Genomic DNA, 21,586 nt, shown 5'->3' with positions numbered 1-21,586 from the left:
TACTCCATACTTTGTAATGAGCTATATGGGAAAAGAAACTAAATAAGAGTGGATATATGTATATGTATAACTGTTACACTTTGCTGTTCAGCAGAAAGTAACACAACATTGTAAATCAACTCTAATAGAATTTTTTTAAAAAATTAAGCTGCATCGATATGCATAGCTCATTTCAAAGAAAATCGGTCACCCAGGATTCTTCTGAGAAGAACCGGGTAGCTGAGAAACAGGAATAAGTGGAAGAATTTCCACATTATACACTCTTCCACCCTTTTTGAATTTTGAGTCATATGAATTTACCCCCTCGTCAAAACAAAAACGAATAAAATGTTAAAAATAAAAAGATTAAATATTGATATGTTTATCCCCCGCTCTTTTCTTCAAAGACTTTAAGAAGACATATCAAAATCCATCCACCTCTAACGCAAAAGGATGAAATCAATAATTGAGAGGCACAGATTTAAATTAAAACGGGAAAGAAACGAATAGCATCTAGAGGTAAAGTGAGCACAGTAAACGTGCCCACAAAATCCTGTTGCTGGATGTGGCCATGAAGCTGGTGGATAAAGCAAAGTAGGGAAGTAGACCAGAGTCAAGGGGCTGTGACAAAGCAGCCTCGCGAGCAGGACACCTTTTCTCATAAGGGAGAGCAAAGAGAGATTTCTCCCAAACATCCATCTTCAGAAGATGCTGAGATACCAAGGGCAGATCCCCAGCTTCTGCCCACAGATGGAGAGCCCCTGAGTGTGGGGTAGGCAGGCCGCGCACCACCTGGGCCCCCCAGAGCTCAGAGCCTGGGAGACCGCATGGCGGGGCCCAAAAAGGCAGAGCAGAGGGGGATCCACCCGGTTAGACATGCCGCTCAGAACACAGGCTCTAAATTCCACATGGAAAATCTCTGGGCTTGACCAATTAAGTCAGAGGAGGTGGAGAGAAAATCCTCATTTGATAGCATTGTATTTCTTTGTCTCAGACAAACAACACATGTTGGCTTCAGTTTTCCACACATCATGGAGATGAAATAGGCATCCACTTCACAGGGGCCCCCAGACACGTGATTGCCAGAGTTGTCTGTTTGTTTTTAGTACATTTATTTATTTATTTATTTTTGGCTGCGTTGGGTCATTGTTGCTGCGCGTGAGCTTTTCTCTAGTTGCGCCGAGCGGGGGCTACTCTTCGTTGCGGTGCACGGACTTCTCATCGCAGTGGTTTCTCTTGCTGAGGAGCACGGGCTCTAGGCACACAGGCTTCAGCAGTTGTGGCTCACGGGCTCTAGTGCGCAGGTTCAGTAACTGTGGCACACGGGCTTAGTTGCTCCATGGCATGTGGGATCTTCCCGGACCGGGGCTCGAACCCATGTTCCCTGTATTGGCAGGCGGATTCTTCACCACTGCGCCACCGGAGAAGTTCCCTAGAGTTGTTTTTTACATGTTTGTTTGTCAAGAGCACTCCCTTGGGGATGTACAGCCTTTCCTCTTTTCCTCTTTCTTCTCCACGTGCCCCCTTCCATCCCCAGCGAACCTACAGCAGGTCCTCGTCACGATGTCCCTCTGGTGTCTCACACATGCAGTGCACAGAGGCAGTGCTGTATGTTCACCAGACCGGCTCCATTTTCCTCCAGGGAACCCAGCTAAGCCACATTGGTTGCCCAGCTTCTCATGCAGTCAGAAGAAAACATAGGCCTGAGGTCTGATCAGCAGAATGTGGGTGAATATGGTGCTGTCACTTGCAGACCCGGCCCCTAAAATGTCCTGCATAGTCGCCCACGTTGCCCATCGGTCCCTCAAATGTCAGCTGGACTTAGATACTCAGAGCAGCTGATGGCTCTATCATCTTTGTCAGGAGCAAAGACAGTGGAGCCTCTGTCAACTTTTGTCCTAAATAATTACATGGTACAAAACCCCCTCTGCTCACCCACAATGGGCTATAACGCAGGCAGTAAAGAAATGTTTATTTCTAAGATGCTGAGATTTTTGTGCCTGCAGTTAGCCTACCTTGTCTAAGATAGAAATGGGGGTTCCCCCATAACAAGACACCAAATGTTTGGCATTGTCTTAGCAGGTGGAGAGTTAGGTGGGGAGGGTACAGACACAGCAGATCCGGGATATACACTGACAAAATATTGGCAAAGCCACTGCCTATAATACCCCGGAGGGCAGACCTGCCTCCAGAGCTTATGGTGCTAGAACTGGATGGTTCTGCACGAGGAAATGGTTAAAATGCTAAGAAAACTAGAAGAGGATGGAAAACAGATTGCTTGGATAGATGTTACCTGTTCCTAGTTGCCTGTTGCTGATGTTCAGCTAGGTTTTTTATAAAAGTATCAAAGAACTACAAGAACTATGATGTGTAGCGGACACACTAGCAAATAGACATAAGCAAAATAAGAAGCTATTTCAGAAATTTGAGACTTAGAGAGTTGGAAAGTCATTTGCTAATTGCTTCTAGTCACCTCAAACAGATGTCATTTTTTAACTTTTTTTTAATTGAAGTATAGTTGATTTACAATATTATATTAGTTTCAGGTGTGCAACATAGCGATCCCAAATTTTTATAAATCATACTCCATTTATAGTTTTTATAAAATATTGGCTATATTCCCTGTGCTGAACAATATATCCTTGTAGCTTATTTATTTTATACATCGTAGTTTGTACCTCTTAATTCCCTACCCCATCTTGCCCCTTCCCTCGTTGCCTCTCTGGCATTTTAAAAGACATTGTGTATTGGAGACCCCGTGAGATTTCTCAGTTGCACGTTGTGACTCAGGTCTTTGGCAAAAATCAGGTTAAGGATGGGTCTTTCCACCCACTTTTAGATAACCTCAAGGTAGCCACGATGAAACTGAAAACTAGAGGCACAGAAGTGAGGAAGCAATATAATAAACAGCCTTGAAATTATGTCTGGGAAACATTGTATGGTTATGACATGAGGAGCTTTCTGAAAGGAAACAAATCAGAAGCCTTCTATATTACTGAGAGAATTGTATTACTAAAGTTGTTATGATCTGGAATTAGAAAAGCTTTGAATAGTCTCCAAGCCTTAAATCAGTCTCAGGCAGAAAGTGGGCTGTGAGTGTTGGTGGTCCCCAAGGTAAATTGTATTAATTAGTAATAAGTGATAAAAGGTAAACTGGCCAGACCTGCTGGAATAAACAATAGAAAAACATAAGAATAGGAACAAATTTCACAGAAGCTCAAGAGTCTTCATGAATTGGTCAAGAAACAGACATTGAAGAGTATCAGGCAATCAGGGACATGAGGAAAGGTAGTAAGAATTGCTTTAGCCTGGACAGATGCACCAATAATTGTAGTAAGAGCATCTGGGAGAAATTAAGCATGTCATGACTATAAGAGATCTGAAGAGACTAAAACAGCAAATCTCAGCGTACAATGCAAAGGAGGCATCCCCACAGGACCCTGCGAAAAAGATCCTTTATTGTCCTCACACAGTTAGTACTTGCATCTCCAGGAGCACATCACCAGTGGTACCCAGGAGAGATGTGAATGGTGTGAGGATAGTGAGCCCAGACGATATTCAAGTCCAGTTAGTGTGGTACCTGGCAGGACTGATGCAGAAACACAACACAACATTGACCCCCAACTCTCACACATATGCCAGGAGTTGTCCAGCTTGCATGCTTACTCAGGCAATTAGCAAAAGGAAGAAGCAAAGTGGAGAAGAAGGTGTGAGGGACTAAGGGGGAGAAGGCAATAAAGGCATTGGTAACACCAAAAAGTCAAGACACTAATCAGCATATACTGGAGACCTCATGTTTACCTTGTTGTCTCTACCCAGGAAACACTTATGCCCCATTCACTATTGGACCTATAGAGACTAAGAGAGTGCCCTTCAGCTATTCCCCACTTTAACCAGAAGCTAAGGAAGGCAGAGTTCTGTTGGAATGACATCAAAACAGGTGAAACTGAAAAATCCGTTTCAGCATGCCCCTGCAGACCCAATGCACCTGCCGCTAGATTCTGACATTTCCGGGGGGACCGATAGGGTTCACTTGCCAGGACTGACATTACTACAAGATTCAGAGATGTCTGAAGAGTTCCCCATCAGTTTAGAGAACCGCCTTTCCCATAACAGCAGAACTGTCACCTCTACATTGAAGGCTGCTCCGAGAGTATAGAGCGCCTCCGAACGTACACCATCGCGTATTCTGGTGCACCCATGAACGCTTCCATTACACCTGCCCCACTGCTTCCCTCTGCCAATCCCCACCGCAACCTCTTCATCACCCTCGAAGTGCCCATGAGCAACAACCAGGGGCCAAGCTGTGGAAATAAATGAGAAATACAGTGCATGGCTCTGGCCTGCCCTCATGAAGCTTGCAATCTTGTTTGGAGGTGCCTCTGAGACATGGATTTCACAGGCAGTGATTAATTACACGGCCGGCAAAGTAACACAAGGGTATTAGGGTTCACAAAACGGGCAAGGCATCGGGGCTGGCACGTTGATGGCTGGCTCCCTTGGGTCTGCCTAACAAGAGTTTTTTTCTCTCCTGCTAGATATGATCATTCATCTTCTTCCTTTAGTTTTACTCCAGAAAATAATCTTTCTGTCCTTTTGGTTTCAGTTCTCATAGTCTTGCAATCTTCTTCTTCCTACACTTAGAAAAGCAGCCCTTCCCTCATGGCCTCAATGGGAAACAAGTTCTAACCTCTGTAACATTCAGGCATGTTCATCTGAAAGCTTTCTCTTCCCCTCTGTGTCTGTGTCTACTTGTTCTATTGATTCAGACTATTCAACCAGTGAGCAGAGACATCTAATTATATTTTCCACTGAAATATTACATGTTATTAATGCTTAGCAAGTAAGAAAAACAATAATGTCTTTATGTTTCCCGTTTTTCAGCCCAGGACTTCATATGTAAAAAGAGATCTTAAAAGTATAGCATGGAAGGGTTTGGTCCATTAGACATATATTAGGTTGTGTCCTCCTGTACAAAGGTTCAGGCTTTTAAATGGGACATGAAGCTACTAGCCATTACACGTCTGCTTTGTTTTTTTTCCTCCTACTTCAGCGGACTGGCATGTTAGTCTCTTGGCAAAAGTCATATCAAGAGCTGTTCTTTTCCCAACAATACATCTTGACCACCATCGATGGGCTGTCACTCAGAAATGCACAATTATTTTTTACACTCTCACATACTTAAGAGCCCCACAGGAGTCCAGACTCCCCTTTCCTTACCCCTTGACCCCACCCTACCTGTAGGTGCTGCCAGCCTCTCTTCTCCAACACAAGCTTCCAGTCCAGCCAGGCCAGCCTCCCTGGAGATTCCAAGGCTTCTTATTCTAGTAACCTCTAAATTTAACCCATCCACTGAAACCTCGAAAATTCACGTCATCCCCACAAATCTCTCTGGACCATAATAGCTCTCGGTGATGACTCACCCTTTTGAATTTGGAATATGCAAGGATCTAAAAAATTAACAGCACAACATAGCATATACATCAGACAGTCAAATGGGCAGAAGGATGAACACTCTGTTTATATCAAGTTAGATCGGCCTCTTTTTAGGAGCAGAATCTACAGAGCCTGTTCTCGGTAACACACACATAGCTACCACACTGAACTATCCACGGCTTTGCCTTTCCAAGGAAGTTTGTGAGCCTCTTGGAGGCTCTCATAACCCAGAACCGCCTGCAACATCAAACGCTAATAGCGCTGGGCATGCAGGACATACACCAAAGATTCCCACTGATGTGCCCCGTAGGGAGGCTGGGAATATGATCTGCTCAAACCGAGAGTGAAATCATACTCAAGCAATAAATCAGTGAAAGAGCACTGAGAATAACTGTAGCCACATTTTCAATGAACTGAGTGGGATTTGGGACCGTAACAGAGCTGGACCCTATGAGACCTCCCCAGAATGGACACCCACCCATGTCCTCCGCCTGCCTCTTTGTCTGTAGGAGAATGTTAGTCAAAGAATAAATTTAGTCAGAGGAGTGAGAAAATGCAGAAAGAAAGGAAAATAGTCAAGCAAGACAAATAATAATACTTTAACCATTAAACAAAGCCAAGGACCTCTAGTTCTTCCTCCAGGACTATAAATAATATTCTGAACCATGTCCTTCGAGCTGTTTTGCAGATACTGAAACCCTCAGCAGGTGGGAGAAGTTAACTGTGTGCTGCCCACAAACACACAGACCCCAGACGGGCTGGAACCAGAAGGCTGATGATGCCGGCTCCCCATTACCTCACCACCGACCAATCAGAAGAATGTCCATGTGCTCACCACGCCCTGCTCCTTGAACACTGTACCCGCACCAGGGGGGACACACAGTCTCGAGGGCATTAGGCCCCCTTTGCCGGGCAAAGCAATAAAACTCTTTCTTTCTACTTCCCCCAAAACTCTGTCTCCGAGATTTAATCCGGCCCCGGTGTACAGTGGTCAAATTTTGGCAACAGGACTCACAGACCCACTCTACGTGCAATTTCAGCAGAGGGGGTGTGGGGGGGTGGGAGGGATGAATGGCATGAAAATATCTGTTCTCAGATGGCCTTTGAGATCATCTGATAGGAGCCGTCCTCCTAGAGATGAAGAACGTCTCCTACCGAAGCTGGAAGACCAGAGACCTCACAAAGTGCGCTCAGTCCAGCTATACCCTTTTCGCACCCGCAGCAGCTCTGCATGTGTATTTCCCCCGAAGCAAGTACCCACCTCTACCTGGAAGCAGGGGATGAACCCTCGCCCAGAGTTCCCATCCCTGGCTAACAGGAACACATTTCATGTTGTTCTGATGCTATGTAACTGGGTTAACTGCAGGTCTGTTGTGATTGCTTTCTCTTCTCCCTCTCATCTATGCTACACGCAACAAATCTTAACACATCCTCTAAACAAGTAAGTTATGCCACAGCTGGTACAGTGTGGTAACAGGAAGACTTGAGCTCAAATAACTAAACCCGTAACTGAGCAGCTAAGATGTTTTTCCTTAAAAAAAATTTTGTTGTTGTTTTCGATTTTCTGACATTACTTTTCTAGCTCAGGTAACAACAAAGCAGTGTTTGGACAGTGTCACCAGGCTATTTTTGTAAACAAAAGCTCTGATGTGCACATGCTGTCCCAGAAATTATGGACGATCACATGAATAAAACTCTCTTTCTGGCCTCAAGAATCTAGTAAGATGACTAAAAATGGAACCCAAAAAGTCTAATAAAGGGAGAACATAATAGGAGGCTGTGGAATTTCAGAGCAGGGACAAATTCCCTGATTTTCCTTCACTGGGGAAATGGAATTAATAAAAACCATATGTGTTTACAAAGCAACATCTACAGAATTTAGAAATTCTTAATTTCAAAAGATGGCTATCTTCCGTTTTGATCATTCTTCTGCATTCACACTCCCTTCCTCTTCTACTCAGTTGCCTACTGACAAAAGAACATGCTTTTTCACAACACTTTTTTCACAGAGGCTGATGTTTAAAAGTTTTCTCTGAAGAGCAAGTTTGCTTTGCCTTCATCCAAATATTGAAGCCACGGAGTTAATAATGAGCAATGACGTAATTGTGCACATTTGCCACACTGTACAGCTTCCGAAGTGTTTTCACAAATGCTATGTCGAGGGGTCTCTCTGAGGACAACACATGGTCCGATGAACGCGTCGCTCGGTGTGTGCGTGCATGTGATTATTATTATTTTCCTCGTGCACGGAGGAATCTGAGGCTCAAGGAGTTTGGTGAGTGACAGTGACAACTGGCAGGTGTCAGACAAAAAGAACATTGCTGGCTAAGCCCTCTAAGCTAAAATTACTTACAAATTATTGCCCTTGAAAGCTCATGTTCTCGCTGGTATATGTTCTCTTGCAAAGCTAACGGCCATGAGAAGCATCTGGGGGCCCAGGCTCCCCTTTTCTCCACGCGTGCCCCCCCCCATTCCCTCCTCAGAAACTGGTCGACCTCTCTCCTCTCATCCTCTCTTCCCAATAAAAGATCAAAAAGCAGCCATTTGAACTTCCATCCTAAAAAGCCAAAGCCAATGAATTATGTCCTTCAAGAGTATCTGGGCCTTAAAACTTGGGCATCACCCTGCGGGGGGATGTCTTCTTGCTAATAAACGCTTTGGGGGGCAGCAGCCAGAAGGTGGGAGGAATTTGGTGCTGAACCACTGATGCTGCTGTGTTTCCCTCCAGTGATGAAGAAAGGGCCTCTGAGCTTTTCTTCAGGGTCAGAGAAGGAAAGAGAAGCTGGCACTAATGAAACCTGGGCTGTGTCCCTGCAAGGAACTTCAGGGATGAGCAATGACAGATTTAACAAGTAGAGAAAGCCCACTGGGTCCCCAGGGGCTGAGGGACAAAGAACAAAGCAGAATCTGGGGAGCAGCCAGGGGCCTGAGAGTGACATCCCCAGCGCTCTCTCCAGCCCCACGCATGCACATTTGTCCTGGCCTGATCTCAGACTCTCCGGCTCAGGCCCTGTGCTTCTCAAGTTCTGCCCCAGGTCCAGAAGGCAGCACCCTCAAGTCCCACAGCCTTGACCCAGGCTACTCTTGCTTCCATCTGGACACACTCAGTGGGAGAAGCTGTTCTTACCTCGTAGTGGGCCACGCGCTGAGACTCCGATATCAGCTGTGCGCTGCACACCTTGCAGTAACTGTCTGTAAATAAATCCTGATCGATATCGGAGGACTTCATCAGGCTAAAAGAGAATCAAAAGAAGAGAAAGGCAAGATGAATCCACTGCCTTGGCTTTTAAGCAGGACCCTAAGTGTGTGAAGAAGCCAGGAGCCCGGTACCAGATCCAGTGATGGTGACAGTGGGGGACATCTCCCCAAACCTTTGGGGCGACCATGTCAATCGACCTTAGTAAGCGTATAGGTGACCATTTTCTCCTAAATGCTCAACAGCGTGGCTGATACCCCGAAAAACTGAAATCCAGCTTTAGTTTTCTTTGTTTGACAAATCAGACCTACATCTACTGTATTGTCAAGGATTTATGTGAAAAGACATCTTCAAAAACAATTCATATTAGCAAAATATTGTAAGCACCCAATAGAGCCAACAGTAGGAAATAGGTTACATGAAATTCTGATACAGCCATACACTAGAACACTACATGGCCCCCAATCCAAACTCCGAACAAATCCTTTAAGAAAATATTTAGTAAAATAGGAAAAAGTTGACCATTAACAACAAAGGTTTACAAATCAGTATGTACAATATTATACTAATTTCTTTTAAAACATGTATAGGCGTGCAGAAAACCATTCCAGGAAATTTTAACAAAATGTTAATAGCAGTTATCTTTGGGAGATTATAGGTAATCACGTAATTTTCCTTATTTTTACATTTTCTACAATGAACATGGATTGCTTTTGCAGTACATGGAAACAGGTTAGTTTTGTAAAAAGACTTACAAACAATATCAAATTGACTTTTGAATTCAATAGCCTTACTTAGTTAAAAAGTAAAATCAGACTAAAGCATCACTTTCTGTGCAAGTCTACGCCTCGTAAAGGGAGGAGCCCTCGTGATTCCTGCTGACTTTTCTGCAGGTAAGGTAGAGGAAATTCATAAAGGCCACTTCCACCGCTCCACACCACAAGTGAGCCCACAGAGGTAAACAAACATATCCTCGAATTCCAAACCCCAAACCAAAATGCAGCCGAAGTTCTCAAGCTTGTGAAAGTGAGCTGACACAGAGGTGTCTTACAGCAGCTGAAATGTAATGTCACCACCCTGGAAACACACACCAGCGCATCAGGATGCTTTTCTCTAACCCCCAAAATTTGTTTCATCTTACCTCCTACCTGCCAAGCAAAGGGTAAGGACTGTGCCAGAGGCCATGCGTATGAAGAGGCCTGAGAAGCCGAGACAGCAGGGTAGGGTGGGCACCCTGGAGTTCATCCTACTCCAAAACCCTCACCGTACACATGAAACTGTCCAGAGTCACACTGCTGATGTCTGGCATGGCCACAGATACTGCCCAGCTTCCCGGATCCCCATTCCCACTCCAGCCCAGGTCGAGCGCTACCCGCAAGCTGCATGATATGGTAAGTCACTAAACCCGCTAGGTCTCAGTTCTCTCCCTACAGAAGTTGAGAAAACAACATTTTCCAGGCCTCCTTAGAGAACTGTGGGGAACATCAAAAGGAGAAATCTAGAAGAAGGTACTGTATAGACTGTAAAGCTCCTTCTATTTGAATGAGAATCACTATCCCATTTTTACTGACATCCCGATGTTGGTAAGATATTGGGCAAGTCTTGATTAATGCAACAAGATGAAGGATTGTGGTCCATCTTAAGACATGTAAAAAAATCATCTAAATAGCTGGATCATGAGAGTAAAGTATTTCCACCTGAAATAAAAGGCTGCCTGACTCAACAGCTCCAAACTCACTTTCTACCTTATCTTTGGCTACCTTGGCCTGTTAGGGCATTTGTATTAAGCAGTTCAAAAGGATTCACAGTTTCTGCTCCCAGGAGACAAGAGTACCTATGGCTTCCAATGCCCTGAGTCCCAACAGTAATGCCAGAGAGTAAGGAGCAGCGATTCTCACAGCTGAAATGGACCTGTTATTTCTGGAAGGATCGTTCTGGGCAGACAGCCCGGTCAACTTGGGGTACAGCACCTGCAGTGCCTGGAGGCTCACGACCTCACATGGCAGCCTGTTCCAGAGAGCCTGGCAGCTCTAGTATTTAGGTACTTCTTAGGTTGATTCAAAATCTGTCCCCCTATAGATTTCACTCATTGATTCTCTTTGGGAACGACACAGAATACTTCTACTCCCCTTTCTCATGAGATCCCCTCCCTCAAGTATTGAAGATAGCTCTCATCTATCTATTCCCAACACCTGTCCCGCCTTATCATCTTGGTCTGTGTCTGTCTTTTTATGGACCATCTTCAAAGGCAATGCCAAGAGCAGAATGAAACACTCCCAATATGTCAGCAGAGGATCGCAAATCCAATGACCCTCCAAAACATCCCCTGTCATTTGCAACGGTCTGTATTCACAGCCCAGAGAGCAGACGGAGGGGAGGTGCTCTGGCGATGTGAAAATGTAGCACAACATTTTGAAATGTCAAACGGGCAAAGAAAACTTGGTAAGGTGTATTTTTGAAGCCAAGCTCCTATAAGTAGTTGTGTTTAAATATTATCGTGTTCCCTGCTATTTCTAATAAAGAAAAGCACGAAAATAGCTTCACGGGTTAGACCTGGTTAATAGGAATCTCCAAACTCAATGCACACTCCCTCCTCATTATACAACTGACTGCAGAAATCAAACAATGTGAAAGGATATTCAAGGTACGCGTCGGACCAAGCAGGGCCGTAGGAGTCTGAGTCTCGGTAAAGCAGCTGTGCAGCAGAAATAGCTTTAAAGGCAGAATATAAAATGTGTATACTAAAAAAAAAAAAAATTCAAAGGAAGAAGAGAATATCCTGGCTTTTTCCACTGCTTTATATAAGAATATTGACTTGAACAAGCCCACATACAGTACAATGGTGATAAAGACCCCTCTGGAATCGACACGGCCCGAGTAGAATACCTGAACGAGTTAAATGCCAGTGGGAGGCTATCAGTGGACAAGTGTCAGCCCGGTTTGTGCATGAGACCTTTACTCCAAGAAAAGAGAACTCTTTCTGTGTAGGTCACTTTAGACAAGCAGAGGGTCTGATTTATGATTCAGAGAGTGGACTTCCCAGGAGGGGAGGCTGCCCCTTGCTTCTCTCCTCCCGCTTGTTTAGAATGGGATTCCCAGCTTCACTGGCCTTCAGAAGTGCAGGAGAGCTGGGAAGAAAAAGGAAAACTGGACTGTCTTTCCTTAACCTTGTCCATGGTGCTGAATCACTGGCTAGAGCTGAGACGGGGCTGGGCCACTGATCCCTTACTGGTCAGTCATACTGTCCATCAGGGCCAATGTGTGGTGACACGCCCCCTCAAACGCTAAAAGCATGCTGATTGTACTGAACTCTGACCAGGCACTGGGGCATCGTGAGGAGGGAGACAAGAGTAAGGGAAGCAGTTTGATGTCCTGAATTTGAAACTGATCTGAAGGAAAGCTCCCTCACTACTCCCCACCCTGGCACATTCCAAAGCAAACACTGAAGACTTGGATAACCTCTCTATCACTCTTCAGTGTTCACAGAGGACAGGGCTGCCTGTATTGTAGGAAAGTAAAGGCCCAGAGTAGAACTGGAGGCAGTATTAGAACAGGAACATGATCAGATTCTCATTGGCTGTCCTAGGTCTCTATACAGCAATAGACCTATTTAAATGTGTAGCGGTGACGGTGTAAGACTCAGAGGTGTAGTTCAGTATAATAAATAAAGAAAATTTGGAGGGGAGAGATTTTGTTCATTCAATAATGGTTATTGAGCATCTATTATATGTGAGGCATCGGGATAAGAGAAGGCACAGATCCTGTCTTCCAAATCTTTATAAGCTGTTGAGTGAGAAGAGAGATACCCACCAAATACGGGCAGCAAGTGTAATTGGCTGGTAAAAAGTGCTACAGGATTTGAAGAGACAAGAGGTATTATAGAAAACTCTTCAAGGAGGTTCTATAAGAGTTGAAATTTAAGGATGGACAAGATTGGAGTGGAGAGAAATGGATTCCAACTCAGGAGCTAATTCTGTTCCCTGGCACAGGAGAAAATCCTACTATCAGTAGGTATAAGAAGATATATATGGGGCTTCATCTGGGGGCTTCCCTGGTGGCGCAGTGGTTGAGAGTCCGCCTGCCGATGCAGGGGACACGGGTTCGTGCCCCGGTCCGGGAAGATCCCACATGCCGCGGAGCGGCTGGGCCCGTGAGCCATGGCCACTGAGCCTGCGCGTCCGGAGCCTGTGCTCCACAACAGGAGAGGCCACAACAGTGAGAGGCCCACGTACCACAAAAAAAAAGAAGATATATATGAAGGGCACTGGTGGGCTTATTTGGGGTTATGCAACATGAGGGGAAAAGGCAGGAAAATGCAAGAAAGAGAGGGGTACACAGACTTCAAGGTCCAGATGGAAGCAGGAGAGCAGGTCCCAACACATTTCTCAAGGTGCAAGGAATGGCGTTTTTCAGGATCTTCAAATGCAGATGTGAAGCCTTCCTTTCTGCTTCTTTCTGCTCCTCAAGAGTAGATTTCAGGAACACTGGCTGAAAATTCAAAGAAACCTGAGGCTTCAGAGCTGAGATTAATATTCTTCATTCCATTCCATTTCTAATAATACTAAAATAGTTTCTGACTTAAAGATCCCCAAACCCATGCAGGACTCTTCAGAGAAAAACAAGACATTAGTTCAAATCCAGGTTTGGTCACTTGTCAACTAGGTTTTTGAGCAAGTTATATATCCTCCTTGAGCCCTGCTTTCCTCATTTGTGAAATGGGGTAAACATTCCCAAAAATGTTTACCGCAAAAAAAAAAAAAAGTCTTATTTCTACTGATTCCACTGCCAGCTGATACTCAGGCCTTATGCTCGTGAAGACCCCATACTTCATGAACGTTTAAAATCTATTGTTGTTGTTGGTAGGTGCTAATGCTGGCAGATGGAGTAGTTTGACGAGAACTGTGTCCTACCCTCTCTCTTGCCCACGTGTGCTCTTCTCGCTGCGAACTGCTCCCCGGGGGGACGCAAAGGAAAAGCACACTCCACCCAAAGTCTGGGTGTAGACCAGTTCTCTGCACCCCTAGCCACTCACTGTGGTGGCCCTGCGGTGGCCACAGCTGTCACACTCCCCAGGGTGGCATCTCTGCTCCCATCCCTTGGAGAGAGAAGCCCTCGGCCTGGTGATCCCCACCGCTGGGTATCCTGTCACAGATTTTGGCATTTTCCCTCCGAAGCTCATCTATAAGCTCTAATAACCTAACCTACTCTTCAGTCACTCTCTCCCCTCACTAGCCCTTTAAAAACAGGATTTAAGACTCATGGCAATTTCAACCAAAGTGTTACTCTTACCCTTAGGGGCATATTTCTGCATTTCCAAACTGCCACTCCGCCTGACTTTGTGAACTCATCAGTATCAGGGACTGCATCTAGAAATACTCCCAGCATGGGACTTCCCCGGCGTCCGGTGGTTACGACTCCGCGCTTCCACTGCATGGGGCATGGGCTCGATCCCTGGTTGGGGAACTTAGATCCCACATGCTGCACGGCACGGCCAAAATTTTTTTTAAAAGTACTCTCAACAGTTTCTGACTCTTGTGTAAACTCTAGACCCAGAAGGAATGAAGACTTTATTTTACTACTGTAAGCATACGAAGTGGCGCTCCTGAGTCGGGCTTAGGGCTAAGGGCCTTACCACCTGATTCAGTTCCTCCAAGAGGCAGGTAGCGTCAACAGCCTCCTTTTCCGGATGAGTAACTAAGGCTTTGGATTGAGTAACAAGTTTGTAAGTGGCAGTCGGGTACCAAACTGGGGCTGACTGTGTCCATCCACTCAGCCCTCACCCTGGCTCCCTCCCTGTGGTGGAATTCAGCGTGGTGAGCCTTTCAGTCTGTTCTCCTATCGCCCGTCTAGGGAGCAGCATTAAAAATATGAAAATGAAAGTGTCGGGCAGACATCCTGCCCAGAACCCATATGTTGTGGCCTGGAGAGCCCCAATTGTCCAGGGGGAACCTTGGAAGCTGGAACTGACCTCAAGGTCCAGACGCTCTTACCTGCGTTTATCTAATCAAACTGGGATGTGCTACCGTCTTCCCGCACCTTTTACCTCTGTTCTGCCTGCACATCAGTAGCCTGACTCACCCTCAGATTCAGCACCTACTTCTCTCCCATTTGGCCTGACACCCTGCAAAACCAGCCCACCCTTCTGCCTAGCCTGGCTGGCTCCTCTTCATCCGGCTGGGACCCTCCACTCTATGCCCCATGCCCACCCCAGCAAAGGGCTGGACTCCCACGGCCACAGTGCCCCGTGCGGAGAGGCTAGACTTCTGTCTCTTTCAATTTTGACAAGCTGAATGGTGGACTGAAAATGCCACCAATTAAAACGAACTTCCCCCTGGTTTATGAACTCGAAACAGACAGGAGGAAGCCTGCTGCCGCTTACATTGAGCCACATTCTAAAATTAAAATTATTAACAGCAAAAAGACTATTGAAATGGTTCCTATTTTGTTCTTACCAACACTGCAGGGGATCAAGTTCTACTCAGAAGGAGGAACGCTATGAGAATCGGGGCTGGTCCATTTTCAGCGCAAAACAAATGAGCCTTGGTCTGCTTCTCTGTGATCCTTTGAGCTCTTGTTCTACGTGCGAAAGCGCCCTGAACTGGAGCCCACTTTGGGTGTTCTTGTGTCTGTGGCCTGATCTGTGCTCCCTTCCCCTTTCAGGCCCTGCCACTGTCCTTCTGGGGCACATAAACCGCCTTCTCTGCAAGCCTTCCTGGCATCAGCAAAGATTTGGAGACAAACACGTGACTTTGGAAACATCTCCACAGTGACCCCTCACCCCCACCCCTGCCTCTAGGGACCAACAGTCGCACAGATGAGCTGGGTCTGTCTTGTCCCTTCACATCTCCCTCCATGTGAAGGTGGGGGACCCAGGGCTGGTTACCATGGCAGCAGACCAAGCAGCCTGAGCAAAAACTACCACGGAAAGTGCTCCAGAAACGGAAGCATGCTGGACTTCCATGAAATCGCACCCGAGAGAGCAAGGGGGCCGAGAGCACACAAATGAAGTGATGCCCGAACCCAGCTCTTGGGGCCACAGGCCCAACGTGTTCTCCTTTAAGTCACCGCACACCCTCAGGTGGCCAGACAGGGGACCTGGAACCTCCATGAAGTGGCTGAGATCCGGACGAATATCAGATACACAACCAGCTTGAAGCACCTTTGGGTTCCCTGTTTCTTGGGATGAAGCCCTTTCTGCTGCTCGGATGCCGCCTCCCCCTTCCTGATGACGCTCAGGTAAAGGAATCTGGCGGTCCAGGCCCCTCACCATAGATTATCCACATGCAGGCGCAAGCTCTGCTTCCCAGCCTGAGCTTGAGAGAGAGAGAGAATTCCGCACACCACTATCTTCTCTCTCTTCTGCTTGGCATCGCCAGGAGCTGCAAAGCTGACTTACACCGCTTGAATAATTGTCTTTTAATGGCGCAATTTTCCTCACTTGTAAAACCGGGCACTGTGATCCTGACTCAGAGGCACCTGCCTCTGCTGGGCACACACGCCTCATCCCAGGCCCTGGGCTGTGGAACCATATCTGTCAGTCTTGTCCACATGTGGCTCAGGCTGGCCGATGACATCCGGGGCGGAGAGAGGCAAACGTGCCCCCAGCCTGGGCCAGCCTCTGAGGGCACACACGTGTGCGCCTGGTCCCTGGCCACTTCTCCCTCTCCGGCCCCTTGTGCCTTGTCAGGATGTGTGAGTCTGGATCGTAGATGCCAGGGGACTGAGTGGAGCCCAAGGCTTCCAGGAACCCCAGCGCCTCAGATTTTCTATGGCCTTTACAAAACGGCCTCTGCCCAAGTCCAGCATATCCTACAGCCTCGCTCGCATCCCCCTTTTACTCATCACCCGGGGTTTATTGAGCATTTACTCTGTGCTGGTGCCCCTCTAGGCACTAGGTTTGCCGCAGTGAACAACTCCTCCAAGGTTCTGATCTCACGAGAAGGTTCACACACTGGACTCGGTACACACCATTCTGCAGAAACACACACAGAATCCCTATCTCCTTCCACACATTAATAAAATACTCATACCAGCTAGTAGGCAGTGGCTCTCTCTCTCTCTCATGTCATTCTAGAATCTCTACGCGTTCTGTGGCTTAACAGTCCCTGCTAAGAGTTCAGGGTTGGACCTCTGTCTCCAGCGAACAGTAGAGATGGGGGATGTGGGCAGAGGCCGGGGGGCGAACAGGTTTCCCAAAGGTGAGAGCCCTTCTGTCTGGGTTTCCCAAAGGCCCTAGGGGAGACAGCTGTGGGGAGGGCCCAAGGTGGCTGGCAGTAACAGGCAATGAGCCCAACGGCCCCCAGCTGATGGGTCTGAGTGGCCTGACGGGGCACTTATGTCAGGAGAAGCACCATTTCCTTCTGCAGGATATGCATGGGTACGCGCCAGCACCTCTGCCAGTCACAGTGGGTCAGAGGCATTTGCTTTGTCTTTCTGCCACATCAGAGGGGAGACATGGGTGGTGGATGGAGAACTCAGATTTTCCCTTTGTTTATCCCTTCCGTCGGCACCAACACAGAGCCCCCATCTCAGGAGGAAAGCCAGAGGCAGATAGAAAAACATAAATTACTAAGCCACAAAGAGGAGGAGAGGGAAGGAGAAAATATGGGCGAGGAGAACACGCCCCTTATGTTTTCTGTTGCTCCAAACTGAAGGGCTGTGCGCCCAGATGGAAAAGCCACTCGCATCTTAAGGACTAGGTTCCCGCCCTCCCCCCCCACCCCCGCCACCTCCCCACCCCGACTTGAAGGAAGAAAGCCGATGTGGGTTCCTCACTTCCCAGGGTGCCAGCTGCCTGGGTAGAGCAGGTGCACCCTTAAAACAGGTGGATTTTCTTAACAAGCTGCAAGACAACACAATCTTTCTTCTGAGCAGTGGATACAAGCCTTTGCAAATACAGTTTCTAAGTAAGCATTCCATTACCGCAACTTGTTTACATGATTTATCGTCACAAGACTGCCCCTACTGAACCAGACGGATTGAGGGCAGATGTGAAGGCGGCTCTCACATCCCGGGCTTGGAGGCATAGTTCTGCACCTGTAACCAAGCGCAGATGAGCCAGACCGAGCCGCTGCGGGGAAAACGATCACTTTTATTCTAATCCATACTCTGAGGATGCTGTGTGGCTGTCCTTCAGCCAGCAGACATTCTCAGCCCTGGTCCCCACTCCAGCCTGCTAACTTGCCTCAGCTCCTCAGGAGGTTCCTCTTTGGTCTCGATTTCTGTGCTGCTTTTCATAAAATCAGCAAAATTGTTGAGCTGTGTACTAGGATCTGGAGTGGCCAAGACGAAAAGACGCAGGAATTAAATGTTGCAAAGGTAGGGGCCGCCCACCCGCAAAGTGACAACAACCTGCCTGCAGGTCTGCCCCTTCCGTGAAATCTTTCAATCCGAGCTTCTTTCCCATCTGAGAGCTGGTTTGAGATCGTGTACCACCTCTTGCTTTGGGATGCAGCAAGAAGTAGGAAAAATAATGACAGCTTAGGGAATCCAGCTACCAGGGGAAGCTAAGCATAAAAAGGTGTGTGTGGGGGGCACATTAATAAACAATGAAGGGATTAGTAGAAATGAAAATATCTGACTGTATCAAGTGTTGGTGAAGGTATGGACACCCAGGGCCTTTCACGCACTTTTGACAGGAAGAGCAGTTTGAAAGTTAAGCATTATCTCATCAAGCTAAGCACTCCAGACAGGCAAGAAATATTCTCGCTCCACGCACGACACGAGGCGTGTGAAGGATGAGGACGGTAGCACTGTTCAAACGGCAAAACCTGCCATCGGCGCAATGCGCATGTGCTGGAGGCAGGAAGAATAAATTGAGGGAGAATCACAATAGGAGTGACGCCCAGCAACACACCAGAATGTGGATGAACCGCGGCAGTCGAATGTTTACACGGCAAAAGTAAGTCAAAGGGCATGTACACGAGATCCTTTCTACGAGTAAAACCCTGAAATAAAAATACATACATCTTTAGGATACATGTAGAGAAGATACAACTCTGAAAATGTTTAGCAAAATAATGAGGACAGGATTCAGGATGGTGAGTAGTGCAGACGGGCAGGATGAGGGAGACACATGACTGGATGCAAGCTGTGGCCAGCTCTTACCTTTGCTTTGAAAGGTGTTATATAGGGGCTCATTGTTACTAAAGATGGTAAATGATAGTGATGATGATGATAGATAGATAGAGGTTAGATAGATGCCAGATAGATAGACAGATTGATTGATGATAGATAGACACCATCTATGCACCAATGATGAGAGAGAATTTTCTGGAAACAAATCTTCCACACTCTCTATAACAGAGATGCCGTTATATTTGTTTTCCTTCTCCCCAGCCACAAAAGATAATCTGAATTGGTCATCCTCTCTCGCAGTTAGTCTGCCTTGTACTAGTGGTGGCCAATGCAATCTGGGCAAAAACAAAGTGCACTCTTGTAGGCGGGCCTGGCAAGCCGGCTGCACGATCTTCTATCTGCTCTCCCTCCCAAGGGTTGGATGCTCGTGCTTTCGTCCATTGGAAGCCACGTGTTAAAGAAGTGAAACTTCTGAAAGCCTGGGATCCTGAGTGATCACATGGAGTGCAGCCTCACGGCCCTAACCCTTGGTGCCCACTGGACGTTATGTGATTGAAAAATACACTTCTGATGTGCGAAGTCACTACAACCCCAGGGTTTACCTAGCAGGGCCTTAGCGGACTCAACTCAAACACAAGCACCATGACATGGCTGGAAAACAGTTACCCAGAAGCACACTTTTTACCAGTTCAACCTCTTACGCACTTTTGAGGGAGCTGGAAAAAGCCAGACTTTCAAGGGTCTTAAACTTGAGAGATTCGACTCTACGCTGTCCCTTGTGCACTCTGGGTGACGGCATTAAGCAGCCCAGGTGTCCCCGAGAATGCTTATTCGGGCCAGTACCAATCACTTCCTCATTTGAAGAGATGTGGTGCTTTCATGCCATCTAAAGCTCAAGCAATTTATGGAAAAGCACCACATCATTGGAGGACGAAGCCTATGTACCGGTACACTGACCAGGAGGGCCTTCTCATGTATTTTAACTGGGAGCCCTTTTCAAATACCAGTGGCACCTTCTAGGAAGGCCACTCTCTTTCTGTCCGCTTGGAGTGCATTCACCCTCCTCGTGCCCGGCATGCTGGCGCTGGTGTCTTGTGCGATCCGCTTTGCTGTCTTGTGAGGGGGGAGAACCGAGCAGATGGCCATGGCCACAGGGATGCCAGGTAATGAGGAAGTGCCTCACGTCAGAGTGCCGGGGCCTTGTCTCCTTGCCAGAAACGACAGCTTGGCCGTCTGGCATCAGCCCTGATGTTGCGAAGCAGCTCCCATCTCATCACTCCAGGTCCTAATGTAGTTGCACTTTCAAATTCTTGCCCTGAATCAGTGCTTCTTGCCTTTTCAGCTGAGTTGAGCTGGGGTTGGGCAGCTTCCAGAAAATGAAACTATATTAAATATAGATTCATCACCTGGCTGAGCAGTTTGTGGCTTTGGGGAAAAGAGGGGCGTATCAGCTATGGGCGGAGGGACGCCCTTCTAAGGCCATGTCCCCTCCCCCACGCATCACTGTAGTCGTACCCCCGCCCCAAGCCTGGCAGGGAACTGGCAGCCCCTCCACCTCTCCTGCTCACCTACCCAGACCAGATCGACCTTAAATCAGTGCCCCTACCCAGCCTCCCTCCTACCCACCTTCCCCATCTCCTGGGAGGAAGGTAGGGCTGCCCAGTGGCAGAGCACATCAGCGTCTGGATGGGCTGCAAGGAAACAGGGCAGTGTGAACACTGGGCTGCCGAAGTCAAGGGGCATGGGACTCGCCGCCCGGAACTGAGAGGACTGGAGACGGGATAAGACCACACCCCACGGTGGAGACAGGAATAAGGAAATCGCAGCCCTAGAAAGGACCTTGGGGACCACTTGCCCTCTTCTCTACACTCAGAGAGAACACAGAAGACACGCAGGAAGATGATGCGACTTACCCCCAGGTGACGCCTGGGAGCAAACACAAACTGGGGATCCCTACCCTCGTACAATAGCATCCTTTTCCTACATCTCCCCGCCCGTCCAGAATGTTCACTGCTTTCCTTTTAGGAAGCATTCTGGGCAAAGAGGAACCAAAGCCACCCTTTTAAATTAGGAGGGAGAACCAGACACTTGCGGGACCTGGCGAATCAGGGATGCCCAACAAAGACCACCTTCTGGGCCGGCCTCTGGGAGGTGGGTGAGAGGGGCTGCAAGGAGGGGAGGGGCATTGGGTTGGGGGCCTCACCTCCCCCGCCAGGCTCTCAGACTGTGGTGACTGACCCGTTGGTCAGGAGTGAGAACGTCCTGCGCAGGGACCTGTGAGGCGTGCAGATGTCAGGTCGGAGAGGGAAGCAGATTTAAGGACCGATTTCACCTACGCCAGCCGCGCATTCACATCGCGAGCAGCAATTCTGATTTCTCACCACCCAGAACAATAGGCCGTCCTCCCAAGTCGATGGGCCATGACGTGCTTCCTGACTGGGTGATCTGGACCCACACTGAAATAAGTACTTGGAGCTTCCTGGGGTGGACAGGGAGACGAGAGGTCCAGATGCCCTTTCAGGGAAGACCTTGCCCCAACTGCTGGGAGTGGGGTTGGCTTTGGGGCTCAGCTGTCTGCCCTTCGGGAATGGCTTCTGCTGCAGTCACCCCATCCAATGTCACACTCCCAGCCAGGGTGGCCCACACCCAGCCGCTGATGGACACAGGGTGAAAAGACCAGCCACTGAGGCTTAGGATGGAACAAGTCGCACACACAGTCTCAACCTGGACCCTCTTTCGCAGGTGGAGAGGCTGTGGCATCCGCTTCCCGACCCTGCCTCTGCCCCTCCCTTCCACGATGTCCATCCCAGGTGCCACTTCTGGTAAACATTCCAAGCACTAAACCCTGCAGGGTCTACCTCCTGGCAAACCCATACATGGACCTTGCTTCTCTCCCCA

At 47.8% G+C, this 21,586-nt stretch overlaps 1 protein-coding gene across 1 annotated transcript in view; it reads right to left on the bottom strand.

The window, feature by feature from the left end:
• ZMAT4 (zinc finger matrin-type 4) overlaps positions 1–21,586 on the bottom strand; it is a 342,313-nt gene that overhangs the window by 249,398 nt on the left and 71,329 nt on the right. The window contains exon 2 of the mRNA XM_060001109.1: positions 8,543–8,648. Within this exon, the coding sequence (XP_059857092.1) occupies positions 8,543–8,644 (102 nt within the window). The 5' untranslated portion in view covers positions 8,645–8,648. The remainder of the gene's footprint in view (positions 1–8,542; positions 8,649–21,586) is intronic.

The sequence above is a fragment of the Delphinus delphis genome, chromosome 21, assembly GCF_949987515.2.
Source record: "Delphinus delphis chromosome 21, mDelDel1.2, whole genome shotgun sequence".
In the NCBI taxonomy this organism is placed as follows: domain Eukaryota; kingdom Metazoa; phylum Chordata; class Mammalia; order Artiodactyla; family Delphinidae; genus Delphinus; species Delphinus delphis.
The sequence above is the reverse complement of the archived record's forward strand: the minus strand, read 5'-3'. Positions and strand labels throughout refer to the sequence as shown.